Source organism: Lissotriton helveticus, chromosome 4_1 (genome assembly GCF_964261635.1).
Source record: "Lissotriton helveticus chromosome 4_1, aLisHel1.1, whole genome shotgun sequence".
Taxonomy (NCBI): domain Eukaryota; kingdom Metazoa; phylum Chordata; class Amphibia; order Caudata; family Salamandridae; genus Lissotriton; species Lissotriton helveticus.
In genome coordinates, this window is record NC_136063.1 from 1931269 (window position 1) to 1946252 (window position 14984).

A 14984-nucleotide genomic window follows, 5' to 3' on the forward strand; every position below is an offset into this window, starting at 1 on the left:
AAATTCTATCATGAACTTCTTGATTCACACCATAAATCAACAAATCATCCTGATAGCATTTTACATTTTTTATACCTTTCAAAATGGATAACATAACACGTTGAAAAACCGACGCAGCAGACACAAGACCAAACGGCATTTTCTTATACTTGAAAGCACCCATCGGAGTGATAAATGCAGTAAGGTCTTGTGAATCCTGCGTCAATTCAATTTGATGGTATGCCTGAGTAAGATCAAGCGTTGTAAACATTCTTGCATCACCTAAAGATGATAATAATTCATCTATGTTAGCAAAGGAAATTTGTCAACGACAACTTCCTTATTGAGTGACCTTAAATTACAACATAATCTTATATCGCCATTGGGTTTGTTGGCGACAACAATTGGAGCCAACCATTCAGTTGCCTCAACAGAAGTAATTATATCTTGTTCTTGTAATTTTTTCAATTCTTGTTCAACTTTTTCTTGAATAGCTATTGGAATCCTCCTGACCTTAGCAATTACAGGAACAGCATCCTTCCTTAACTTTATACAATGTTTATAGCCTTTAAGACAACCCAAATCAGATTTAAAGAGTTTAGGAAACTCCTCCATAAAAGAGTTATTTTTGATACAATCTCCTGAATTTGAATCTGTGGATTAGAATTTGGATTAAGTATGACCCCCAACAGACGTTGATGTGTCCACCCAATTAAGCAATCTCCAACTTTGGAAACATAAACCTTCCCAACAATAATTCTTTCCTTGAATTCAATTCAAGCTTTGAAATACCCCATCATGCTTATAGGGGCACCACCGTAACCTCCTGCACTTACATCCATTTTGATTAGTTTGATTTTCATCTTTAAACATTTTTCATAAAATTCTTTAGATACAATTGTTATTCGTGCACAAGAGTCAAATTTCATCTCAAGTTCAATTCCTTCAATCTTAACTATTCCCATTGGATAATCCTTTTCTTCTTTGTCCTTCACTTGACATATAATTTCTTTGATTTCTTTATTAATTATTTTTCTTTCCTTAGATTTGCAAAATTTTACAAAATGACCTTTCTTCCCACACCCATGACAGAGAAAACGTATTGCAGGACAGAATTTCGATTTGCCTTATGACCAGATTTACCACATCTATAACATGTTACAGCTGACAAGGAAGCCTCCTCTTTACTTTTTTCATTCACCGAGGCCTTACTTTCTTTCACTTCCTTTATCTGTGAAACATCTTCCTTCACTTCTAACTTTTCTACCTTTTCCTCAGTCTTCCCTTTGTCATGTTTAAATTCATCTACACATTTGATCATGTGTTCAACCCTCTTTGCTATACTTACAACTTCCTCAAGAGGTGGTTCATCCTTGAGCCACAATTCTTCTCTAATTTTATCCTCTCTACATTTCAACACTAGCTGATCCCTTAAACGTTCCTCATTGGCAGGACCAAACTTGCAAGTAGAAGATAATTTTCTCAAAGCAGTTAAATATTCCTCAACTGATTCTTCTTTACCGTGTTCCCTTCTACCAAAATGATATCTTTCCATTATGGTACTCACACGAGGTAAATAATGCTTGTCAAGTTGTAACAAACAAACCTCATATTCATCCAAACCCCTCTGTTCCTCATGAGACAAAGCAGGCAAGTTTTCTAGAACCTCTTGCCCTTCCCCACCAAGACAATGCATTAATAAAGAATATTTTCTTTCCGCACTTAAATTTGCGCCACAAACTCTAGCATAATGCGCAAAAATCTTTTTCCATTTACTCCATTTTACCCATGGTTTTCCAGGATCACTCAAAAAAAACGGGGGGGTTGTTACATTCTGCATTTTTCTAATTAAATAGTAGAGTTATTAAATGTGCAGTGCAAGATTTCTAATAACTTCCTGCACCTAAATGCCCTTAAACTACAATTAAATTTTATCTTCCTAGCTAAATATTAAATATTACACAGTAATTCTCATTACATATACATGTTTCTTCTCCTTTTAAACAAAAAGAAAACAACAGTAAAAAATAGTAATTTTCTTTTCCTCGAGTTACCACCAGAATATTTCTTCCTGTTCTGCTCAAATCCATAAATCCTCGTCCCGTTTTGAAGAAAGACTGCCACACAAATAGAATTGCAGACGCTTAAATTACACGAAAAGATTCAGGCAGTTCAAAGGAGACGTTTCCTTGCAAGCGCGAAGAGAAGCTGCCGCTCGAGATCTCACGATGACTCATGCGTGCCCTTCGCCAACTCCCGTTACACGTTCCACCACGTCATCACTCTTGAAACAACACCGACCAAGGTAGAGCTCGTCTCGCTGATTTATCGTTCAGCTCAAGAAGAAAACGGTAACAGAAAGCAATGTTTCTTTTGCTTTAACTCAACCGCATTTTCTTCTTTAATTTAACACTGTATTTTTACACCTTCGCTTCCATTCCTTCCCAACCCGAATTTTTAAACTGCCGCAGGAGAAGTCACAATTACTATTCCTCAATAAATTTAAATAAAGAACTTCTCTTTGCACCTTTCTGCCGCTTGGGAAAGAATAGAAATAAGTTTGCCACAACAAAATTATCGTAGTCTTTCTTATAGCCTTCAGTTCGCTACCTCTGATTTAACCAACTGCCTCTGGGGAAGATCTATAATCTCCCATTTAAATTTTCAGCCGCTGGGGAAGCTCAAAGTCAATATAGACAACGATGATAAACGTTGCAATATTCCAACTCCTTACATAGATTTAATAAACGTTAATCTTAATACTAATTTCCACAAAGTCTCAAAAATAGCTCAACCAACGTGTCAAACTACTTAGCTTGATGTTAAGGTGTTCTTCTTCTTTCCTTTCACTTCATCCCGTCCTCGTCACCAATGAAAAGATGTAAATAAACGTAGAAGTATGTTGTAGGTTTAAGCAAGGTTTATTCTTAACACCCTAACCATCAGCTACTAGGCAGCAACTGAATACACAGGAATATTCATCATCTTAACATTCTAAGTTCCATGGTACAGACATATGATAGATATAAAGAGAATACTACACCTAGCATCGTGTAAGTGTTACATGTGGTTATCAACTGAATCAACTTCCACGTCATTATTAACATTGGCAAGGTGTTAGAAATGGGATTTCCAGTTGGCTGAGGCTTGCGCCAAAGCCAGGCAGAAACCACCACTCTAGTCAGGGCAAGGAAGTTACACGCCAAAGATAACCACTGCTCACCCTCTAGACAACGTGACACGAGCAGTAAGGCTGATCCCCGGGGTAATGTAAGTTAAGTATTTGCGCATGCACCCACCAGCAACAACATCCCAGGCCCCCCACAAAAGGAACTCCACACAAGGTATATGTAAAAATAGCCTTTGTATTACAAAACACATTAGATAGTAAACACGCACTTTACAATATGCCAGAGGCACGGGCAGAATTTACAGGAGATTATATACATGGGACAGGGCCACCTGGACCACTGTCAGGAATAAGCACTTTTAGAACTGGCTTTTGGTAGAATTAGCACTTTGTAGAAGTAACACTTTTAGAACATAGAACATATAGAAGCATAAATGCATAAAAACACATTCAGCGGTGTCAGGAGGACACATGATGCATAAGAACACATTCAGCGGTGTAGAGAAAACACATGACGCATAAAAACACATTCAGCATTGTCAGAAGGACACATGACGCATAAATACACATTCAGCGGTGTAGGAAAGCAACTTTGTACATGTTACATTGAAGAAGGTTCTTTGGGAGGTAAGCAAATCCAGTAGCCGTTGGTGTAATTAAGTAAATGTATTAGTCATAGGTTTGATAGTAAAGAAGGCCCCACCGGGAGCAGCACCCAGCTGCTCAGCCCCACTCACTCAAACTGACCACACATTCAAATCAGGCATACACGAACATTCTGATGACATCACACACACAGGCTGAGCAGCAGGTAAGGAGAAGACCAGAATATAACACATCTCCCTCCTTTAAAACAATGAAAACAAAATAAAGCAAGAGAAAATAAATCATGGAATAATTAATAGCATTACACACGAAACCAATACAAAACATCACATTGACAATACAATACAATCCAATAATGCAATGCAAAAACATCACATGTCAACTCAATCTGACAATGACCATTCAATCAGAAACTCAACCTCACATAACCACCGTCCCTCATCACAAACCAAAACCCTAAATATCACAAATCATGCCAGTTGGCCAGTCTGTCACGAAAAGCAATAAACAGGGAACCAACACTAAATAGAATGGCGCCCCAAAGAATAACAAAGACAGGACACAGCAATTCTAAACTAAGCAACACACCGCACAACACAGTCAACAAAAGAACACCACCAGGGTAGAACACACTACAAGGAGTGCATGACACCCAACTTAATGTACTCAAATTACAACACTCTGCACGGGGTACATGACTCCCCAGCGGCTCTCTGTAAAACTGAACACCTCTAACCGAATAGAGCACTGACGTGGTTCAACAATATAAATCATGTATAAAACTGAGCATGAACAGAACTGAGAACTCTGCAGCCCCATTTAATCAAACTTGAAACAGATGGAGCACCTCAAAAATGAGCACCTATTGTGGCTCCGCAAAGGTACACTCTAAATGTAAATGTAAATGTATAGGCATTTATATAGCGCACTACTTACCCGTAGGGTCCCAAGGCGCTTCAACAGCTGCGAAACCCTTCCTGGCTTCCCTGAGAGATGGTCCCTTAATGGGTATCTCCAGGGTGAGACCAGGCATCCCCGGCGGTCTGGTGGGGCCGTTAGTGAAGATGAGGCAAGCTAATGCCCAGAGTTGCCGAGTGTGATCGCTGATCAGAGTGGGCACCGAGGCGAGAGAATTATCGAGTCCGCTGACCCTGGTCCAGAAACCTGCCGCGCCGGGAATCGAACCCTGGTCCCGGGCCGTCCTCTGCTCTCGGGTCTGCCGCCTCTAACCAGTGAGCCACACTACTTCACTACTTCACTAACAAGTCCAAACTGGAAAAACTAATCTTCAGAAAATTCCAAATGGAAATAAACACCTCAAAACATTTTGAGCACAAAAGTGGTTCAATACAATAAAAGAAAATGTAGTCTCTGTACGACTCCTCACAGTAAAAAAAAAATGTGAACCCCTCTATTGGAATAGAGCCCTAAGAAAACGTGGTTCATCAAAAACGTGGATCATCAACACAAATTGCGCACTGATATGGCTTAACCAATTAAAGCAAATACAAATAGGAATGAACACCTCAAATCAATTGAGCACATATGGGGTTCACTACAATAAAAGAAAAATCTAGCACTTCCACGACTCTGCACAGTAAAACATGACCACTAAAAATTATCACTTAAAGAAATCAAATGAGCACCTGAACGAAGGTTTCAGTACATAAGTAGCTCAATTCAGTAAACGTAAATTAATCCCTTAAAATGACAGTAATGGAGCACTTGAACAAAGATTTCAGCACATAAACAGTTCCACGCAGTAAAAGTAAACTAATCCAGTCTCTCTGAACACAAACATGTAAACTACCGTAAACATATCGTCACCAATACACATGTGATTAGCAAATATTCAAAATAAGAAACTAAAACAATAAAAGTAGTCACCGTTGTCACGATAAACAGCTCCACTTCTCCAGCAAGGAGGTAACATTTGTTAAAAACTTTATGTGGAGCTACGTTTCACAAAGGGACGTGAAATAATGCATCAGAAATAACATTCAAAGATTTGAATCCACGGTGTCTAAATCGCATGGATAATATTTTCCTGTAGAAGTGCAATGATGAAAAATAGACGCTAGGTGGCGCAGTTGGAAAAGAAAAAAAATACAGTACTTCAAGCGTGCCCAATAATAAAGTGAATAATATCGAAATCGTAATGTTGGAAGTTCCCAAAGAAGACAGCTCCGGTGAGCGATCTCTCACCCGAGGGGAACATCAAAGCTCCTGTGGCAGTCTCAAAATCCATCCTGGTTAAAATGCATAGTGAAACAGTACCTTCCTCTTGAAGAACGCTTGGGAAGTCCGCTCGGTGTAACTGAGGGGACAGGAGCACAATGAAAGAAGGACTTATGCGCTCAGTCATGCGTAATCTCGACACTCCATGACGCTGCTGTGACGGTTTTGGACTATAATGCACGTACGAGCGCATCAACACTGCGTAAACTTAACCCTTCGTGACACTGTTGTGACCTGAGGAGAGGTGTGTCCATAGATGACGACACGTTCTACAGAACCACCGATATCATGGTATTATTCTATTGCGTCATCACTCAACACACAGCTGGCAAAGAAGCAGGTCTTCAGCTGAATAAAACGACCGTTGGAGAATACGGTAGGCAAAACACAGTACGTTACATATGGCAAAATATTTCCAGGCATACCAGCCACGCAATGTCCATTACTGCTGTCAATGTTAAATGCACATTTACGCATAATAGGCAAGAAATCTCAGAGTGCTAAATGTCAAATGCCACTTATGAATCTAATCAGTTGGTTGGCATAATCAGGTCCACACAGTGCTTAACAACTTCTAACTGAGGCCCGGTCTTTGCTGTCAGATTCCGACGGCCCCGATAATTAAATCAGCAAGTTTAAAACTAAGCAGGCGACACAATGTCCAATGCTCGAAACATACCGTAAGAAAGGATGTCTTCAGTAGGCTGTCAGATGTAAAATGACACCTGTGGGGCATCAAAAGCGTTGCTTGTCTTGTTTAAGATTCTCTTCACGGTTTACTGGCAATCATCTTTGTAGTTTCATGTTTCAAATGTAATTCCTGCACGCGTAGTTCTTTCACGATCGTCGCCACTGTTACATTGAAGAAGGTTCTTTGGGAGGTAAGCAAATCCAGTAGCCGTTGCTGTAATTAAGTAAATTTATTAGTCATAGGTGCAGATAGTAAAGAAGGCCCCACCGGTGAGCAGCACCCAGCTGCTCAGCCCCACTCACTCAAACTGACCACACATTCAAACCATGCACACACGAACATTCTGATGACATCACACACACAGGCTGAGCAGCAGGTAAGGAGAAGACCAGAATATACCAGTACATGATGCATAAAAACACATTCAGAGGTACCAGAACACAGGGTGCGCAAAACATACAACACACAGTACATTTCCTAGCACCCAAAAGCAATAGGACATAGATCATAATAATACCTAAACCACAGTTAGCGCAGAAATCATAATAGCACATAAATCACTTTTAAAGTCCAGATTGCGCCACAGAGCCAATACTTAAACGTAGCAGCTGCCCACTACTTGCTGGGCAGCTGAGGGACAAGAGCAGGGCCTAAAAAGCTGCAGCTGGCACTAAGTGCTGCGCAGCTGGGGAAGGCCAAGGTAGGGATGAAGGAGTGAGTCTCACTCCTGAGTCCAAAGAACAAGTCCCTAGAAAGCAAAACCTAAATGGAGCAGCTGCCCACAAAGTGCTGGGCAGCTGAGCACAAAACTGCGTCAGGGGGCTATCGCTAGCCCTTAGAAACAAATTGCGCCAACGTTGATGCCCTCTAGGCTCTAGAACACTACATGTGCCCCCTAGCTCCTCAACCACAAAGACTGGGCAAAACTGAGCCATCTGGCTCTCTAGATTACTGGGGCCTTGGAGCCACAGGGCTCTGTGAAGAAATACATGCCCCCAAGTACTATTAAGCGCATAGGCGCTAAGACGAATGTTGCCCAATGTTGGAGTCCTGCACGCGCTGTAAAAATGATCAGGGCGGCCTATGGGGGGTTAAGGGGGGGGCCGCTACCTGGCGAGGTCGCCCAAGAGAAACAACAATAGGGGCAGGTGCGGCCAGCACTGGCCCCTCTGGGCCCCTTTTTTTTCAAGAATCAGAGGCCCCTCTGTGGAGCGCCCGCAGCGGCGGGTCTGCTACGAAATGCAGCCAAAGGAGCTACCCTCGAGCCCTCTCTTACCGGCACAGGCGCAGTCTCCTCTTCTCTGAGAAGCGGTGGGGGCAGGCACCAGCAATGTGACTCCTGTCTCCCTCTGTGGGAATCCCGCTGCGGCCCTTGCAGCGGCGGACACCAGGAGAGCCCCCCTCCTCTTCTCGGGGACTCTCCACGGTTTCACCGGGGCTCCCAACAGCTCACGGGAGCCCCGAGCAGCAGTAGGTCATAGTGCGGCCAGCTTCTCTCTTGCGGGCAGCATCTCCGGTCTCCCTCTCCACCCAGGAGACCGGAAACGTAGGAAAAAGGCTTCCCCCAGGCAAGGGGGAAGCGGAAGTGACCGCATCTAGGCCCCTCCCGTCAGTCGGACGGGCTCGGGCCTGGCTTCCGGTTTTGCCGCGGCAGCGGCACCGGCTTTTCCTTTTCTCGGGGGCAAGAGGGGTAGGCACCCTCGAAATTAAATAAAATAAAACCCCGGAGTGATGCAGGGTGGGCACCTGCAATTGAGGCAATAATCGGGGTAGGCACCCGGATTTACAAGAATACCAATGCGGGCATAAGGCAGGGTAGGCTCCTGCCTCCTTAAAATATGAAAACACGGGCATAATGCCGAATAAAGCCCTTTCCAGGCGCTAGGGGGGCAGAGTCCATCAAGCCACCATGGGAGGACTCCCAGAGCAAAGGGGTCCCAGCAACACAGTCCAGCAGGCATTTAGGGGCTGGGCAGGGCCCAGGGAGGCAAGCCTTCCAATAGGGTGCCTGCAGCAACACGCCCCTGGTAGATTCTAGTCAGGAAAATAAGAACATTGAACATGAGGTCACAGCCTCATTTTATACAGAAAATCCCTATGTCTCTAGGGTGTAGGGTGGGGGCAAAACCAGACGCAGCTGGTTTGGGAGCACTCTGATGGGCTCAGCCCCTCTCACTATTCACTGGCCAGGCTAGGGTCATCAGACACACTACAGGGGGCGGAGCCAGCATTGTGTGGGGAAAGCCAAGCCCTATTCAGGTCCCAGGTGCAGCCTCTCCCTGCCATCCACATGCAGATCTCCCCATTCACCACCGGGGCAGACCCACCCAGACTCCAGGAGCCAGGCACACCAGCCAGCTCCAGCCAATCAGAAGCCAGAGAGCCAATTCACATAATTTATACAAACATGCCCACTTCTAGAAGTTGTACTTCCACACTAGACACATTCACGCCGCACACATCATCGCGCAGCTTCCACTCACACGAGTCCGCACATACCAAACTCGCACCTGCACTCCCCACGCTTCAGGAACTACCAGGGACACATACATTCGCCATGCATTCCTATGGGAGGGCAGGCCAACCTTACCACACGCACACACTTTACCCTGGGACACAGTGGTAAAGTGCGCAGAAACCAAACATCACTAACAACAGGTCATAATTAAAAGCAAAAAAAGTTCAGGGGTGAACCTGCCAGAAGGACCAAGCCCAACACAAGGCTTGCACCTGGGCCAGTCCATCCTGTGTGCGTGCTTAATCTATGTGTGCATGCATTAGTAACAGATTACAAAAGACATGATCGACACCTTCCAGCTCAGTCTCTCTATCAGAGGGGATTGTGGTTTGTGGTTTTTGTAGCTCCAACGTTTAAAACACTGCTGGTTTCCAGAGTCTGGAAGAAGATATGATTTACGCTTCATGCAATAGGTTATCTTTGTGACAGCAGGACATTTCCTGACCTTTCAACAAACTGTGTGACCTGATAAGTTCAGCTAAACTCATTGTCCCTTGTAACTTGCTATTTTATGGCCTATTTCCCGTGCAGAGGCCTGGGCCTGTATTTCTACTGAGGCCTAAAGCTGTTTTTAGCTTGAAATGTCTGCGTAGAAGTTGCAGGCCTAAACTCTGTGTGTGTTTGTACAAAATGTATCCTATTGTTCCCTATATCAAAGTGCTGGCTGTAGTTTATCTGGCTAGGAGTAATATAAGCTTGTTTCAGACATGGCGGCTGCAGACCCCAGGGACAGGCTCCAGGAAGAGGCCACCTGCTCCATCTGCAGGGAGCTGTACGCTGACCCAGTGACCTTGGACTGCGGACACAACTTCTGTCTCTCCTGCTTTGACACATTTAAGAGGAAAGAGGACCTGGAGAAAGCCTGCCCGGAGTGCAAGCAGCGCTTTGACCCAGAAAAGGAAATGAAGCCGAATAAGAGACTTGCAAACATAGTGGAGATGGTGAAGGAGCTGCAGATAGCGCCTGGAGGACTCTGTGAGGAGCATGGGGAGCGGCCGACACGCAGAGAGCACCATGTGATCCCCGTGAAGAATGCGGAGCAGAAGTACAAGGTAAGAGGGGCTGGAGGCAGCGCCAAGAAACCCTTGCGGTGATAGTGCGCTTTACACATTCACATAACATAAAGTTGTGTTATTGTTTGCACACGTGCTTAAAGTTTACTAACGCTTTAGCATCATTACACATTCACACACATTTCCAAAGCAGTGCTGTTTTTCTCCCTTGTGATGTACATTGCACTGTTCAGCTCAAATATCCCAATTAATGGGTCCGATTCACAGAACTAACTTAAGACAAAATCCTAAACTTACTACCATTTTGGTATTCACAGAAGGCACTTACTCATTTCATTATTCACAGAAGTTAGGAGTCCTAAATGCCTTCTGTGAATACCGAAAGTCTTAAAATTAGGATTTTTCTGAGTTTAGGAGTAGTAAAGTTAGGACTTCAAATTTTAGGACTCCTAAATGCCTTCTATAAATACCTTAAATCCTAAAATTGGGATTTTTCTCAGTTTAGTAGTAGTGAAGTTAGAAAAATCCGAATTTTAAGACTTTCGGTATTCACAGAAGGAATTTAGGAGTCCTAAAGTTAGGAGTCCTAACTTCTGTGAATACGGAAATGAGTAAGTGCCTACTGTGAATACCAAAATGGTAGTAAGTTTAGGATTTTGTCTTAAGTTAGTTCTGTGAATCGGGCCCAATATCCGCTCATTCTACAGTTGACAGCAAAGTCAGGTTTGCAGACATTAGTGAAGTCAGCCTTTTGCTCAAGAAACCTGTGTCAGCCTCCCAAGGCCCTCTCTGGTGTGTATTTCCATCACCAGCAGCAGTCTGTCTGTCTGTCTGTCTCCTGACTCAAAAGTGATCCTCTGCAGCTCGACACAGATCTTCAATGAGAAACTCGAGAGCTGACATTATGTAGTCAGGATATGAGAAAAATACTTCTGACCTTTTCTTGTTCATCTATAAAAGCTATGCTATATTTTACTACTAAACAGGCACCCACACGTGCAGTTACCTCGCAGACAACAGGAGGATGATTTGAATGGGGCAGCAGGTGCAGTGGCAACGGGCTCGAAAGTTGTCCGACCTCCTCTGAACATATAATAATGCTCTATTTGACTAATAAACAGGCAGTCACAATTGCAGTTACCTTCCAGTTAAAAGGGACTTGATTTGAATGGTGAGGCAGGTGCAGTGGTACCAGGACCAAAAGTTTAAAGGACCCCACTAAACCCAGATTATTGCTAAAATGTAAAACTAAGCAGGCAGTCACAAGTGCAGTTAATTTGCAGAGAACAGGGTCACGATTTGAATGGTGCAGCAGGTGCAGTGGCACTGGGCCTCTTAACTCCTAATATTGCTTTATTTTACTACCAAACAGGCAGTCACGATTCAAGTTACTTTGAAGTTAAAACAGGCTTCAATAACATGGTGCAGAAGGTGCAGTGCCACCAGGACCAAAGTTGTCATATCTCCACTAAACACCAAATATTGCTGCATTTTACTACTAAACAGACAGTCACAAGTGCAGTTACCATGCAGGCACTAGGGCCGTGATTTCAATGGTGCTGCAGGTGCAGTGGCACCAGGGTCAAAAGTTGTCAGAACTCCTCTAAACACTTAATATTGCTATATTTTAAAACTAAACAGGCAGTCACAAGTGCAGGTATCTAACAAGCTTTGGAGTCATGATTTCAATAGCGCAGCAGGTGCAATGGCACCGGGGCCAAAAGCTTTAGGGACCCCACTAAGCGCAGAATATTGCTAAATGTTACTACCAAACAGGCAGTCACAAGTGCAGTTATCTAGCAGGCACTAGGCCATGATTTCAATGGTGCTGCAGGTGCAGTGGCACCAGGGTCAAAAGTTGTCAGACCTCCTTTAACCCGTTGCGTGCTCGTGACGGAACCGTTCCGTCACGAGCCTCGGATGGGCTGTGCTGGTGACGGAACAGTTCCGTCACGGCCCGCTCGCCGCGCCTCTGTGGCGTGAATTCCGCGCCTGCACTGAGCGTTCTGATGAGCGGGCGGGACCGTGACGGAACCGTTCCGTCACAAGCACAGCTCACCCTGAAGGACTGGACTGAAGGTCTGGACTATTTAAGGCCCAGCGGTGCCAGGGGGCAACACCTAAAACCTTTGTGGGTTACCTGTTCTGGCGCACTAAAGACAGAGACACGGGAGACTTCCTTCGGCGTCAAAGATCAGCTTTTATTACTGCAGGGAGGCAAAAGTCACAAGAAGTACAACAGAGTGTAGGTTCTGAGAGTCTGCTTCGAATTGCATATGTGGGTCGCTTCTTTTATACACGTATTCGACATTGGACAACATACGGACAAAAGGTTACGACTTAGTTCCCACAATAAACTTCAAAAGGGCTTTCTGAAACCCGGAACATAATTATAGTAACATTGCTGGTTCCCAACTGTAAAAGCACATTATCCTGCTGCTAGGCACATTTCACTCTAGTTGTAAAAGGACGAGAGTAGAGACAAGAACAGCTGTGAGGAAGTCAGACAACAGTAGAGAAAAAGTGTGAGGGTAATATCGGAAAGCATGATCACAGGATCAAAGGATTTGATCCCAGCATATGCATGGCTGAAACAATAGACCGGCATGGCAAGATTACCCTCGAGCGGAGCCATCTGCCTTTGCAGTGTCATTCCCCCGGTCATAAAAGACGCATGAAAGGAATATGCATCTTCCGTAAGGCTTGGGAACTAAAGGGTCACGAGGCGGACAGTTGCCTGCTCGCTGACTACGTGAGGGCAAGAAACAAAATGGATGCCGTATCTAAAATGGAACCCGAGGGTTCAGATGTAGAAACACGTAAATAAGGCGAACCCCGCCAAGTAGTGTAGCGAAAACGCGTACACTTACTGAACTCGTCATTCACGGTTCATAGATACCAAACTTGCCCATATTCGTTCATGCCTAGAACACCGTAACGATTCCCACGGAACCTCAGACGCTCCTTTTGCCCTCATGTAGGCAAGAACTAGTCGAAGTCAGAGTCGATCTCGATATTCATCAGATCATTCAGATGTTGCTGGAACATTATCTTATCCATTAATGTCTGTTTGGTAACAGATGGCCTTCTTATACACGTTGTAGCACATAGGCCACATAAGGCAAGACCACACTCCACACAAAGACAACATGTGAATAGAAACGTCACAACAACCCCTATAATCATCAGAATCTTCCAACCCCAAGTCGATATCAGACCCCAAAACCATCCAAGAAGCGTCCAATCTCCCTCGTCCACGTGTATGGACTCTGAGATTTTATGCAACTTGGAGATGGCTTGATAAACCGTTGGAGCGTTATCAGGTATGAAAATGCAGCAGCTCGAATGGATGACCTTACACACACCACCTCTATCTGCTAGTACAATGTCTAGAACCATACGGTTCTGTAGCGTCATAAGCCTATCCGCTTGCAGCTCTGCTGTCAGGTTACCAAGGGCACTTGCAGTTATGTTAGCAGTTGACTCTACTACGCGAGTTAACTGCCTCAGATTCCTGCTATTGACCATAGGGCCCCAAAACGGTAGGAACCCCTTAAAGAAATCTCCTGCTTCTTGACCGGCAGTATCTTCTTTACTAATGACACCTCTCACAACTCTGGTCTTGTGATAGTCTGAGGCAACAGTGAAAGTCGGAGGCAAGAGATTCGCGATATAGCAGGTACCCGAGAAGTCATGAGGTAACCACGTATATGCTCGATCATAACATACAAAATAGGTACCCTTGGCAGTCAGGAAGACAGGGGAAGAGAGCATTGGTAGAACGTAAGTATCAACACAAGCACTCCTCCCAAGCTGAGCTCTCGGATTTCGGCCACGACCTTGCAGACAAAAGTGGCCTAGGTGAGGTACAATCCAGATTGGAGATGAGCTTTTGAGCTGCCTATCACCCACTGATACACTATACTCAGCTTCACTAAGGTATTTATAGGCTTGTACCTCTTCCTCTGGAATCAGTGATGCATCAAAAATGTCTCTATCTAAGTCAGCAATAGCTATCATCAGAGACTTGTGGTACGGGCCAAGACCAAAGCTTGCTGAGCGTGGCTCTCGATGGGGGTAGGAATCTAGTGCACTACGGAACATGGTTTGGAATGCTCGAGCTGACCCTTGGGGGCTGTACGGAAGAACCAAATATGGAATACCCCTATCCATGGTATGTGGCATTAACCCGCACACCCAACAATTGGTAGTATTTACCACCAACTGATGTTGATGCAGAAGTTGAACGAAGGAATTGTTTCTAAATTCTGCACGTCTGACTTGTTCATGTTGGGGCAGTAGATGAAAAGAATGTGGAGAAGCAGTAGAGACGAAATTTAGATCATGAGAAGGAGGAGTAGGTGAAGTAGAAGGCAACAATGATTGAAAACCAAAATACACTCCACCCACTAGCATCATAGACACAGTTAGGAACAACATGAGAACCTGTAACAAAAAACATTTTGTTCGAAATGTTTTGTATAATTTAGATCTTTGCACCACCTTTTTCTCCATTTTCGACAGCTTAGAGAACTCCATCCTCTAACGACCGTCCGCAACGTTCTTGACGCACTTCGTTCTGAGTAGCGATTATCAATTCCCAGGAGTTCCCAGAAATCGACAAAAGAATCGACCTAGAGTCAGAAACCTGCTAAACAGAAAGAAGTACCCGCGCGGCCCTACGGCCAACCCAGATGATAGGTTTTAATCAGTTGAACAACCAATTTCATGTACGTCTCCTAGCTGTACTAGAAAAAGATACATACATAATAAAATGTCCACAATATTCACGGCAAATGTGAGGGGGTA

General features: G+C 44.3%; 1 protein-coding gene and 1 long non-coding RNA gene across 2 annotated transcripts in view; one reads left to right on the forward strand and one right to left on the reverse strand.

Moving 5' to 3' along the window:
• LOC144828261 (GTPase IMAP family member 4-like) overlaps positions 1-14984 on the forward strand; it is a 169733-nt gene that overhangs the window by 9173 nt on the left and 145576 nt on the right. The window contains exon 2 of the mRNA XM_078686340.1: positions 9868-10214. Within this exon, the coding sequence (XP_078542466.1) occupies positions 9870-10214 (345 nt within the window). The 5' untranslated portion in view covers positions 9868-9869. The remainder of the gene's footprint in view (positions 1-9867; positions 10215-14984) is intronic.
• Positions 1340-7132, reverse strand: LOC144828266 (uncharacterized). Its single transcript, XR_013610407.1, has 2 exons — positions 4975-7132; positions 1340-4603 (listed from the first exon to the last, which is right to left on the reverse strand). It is a non-coding gene; the product is annotated as an uncharacterized LOC144828266 (long non-coding RNA).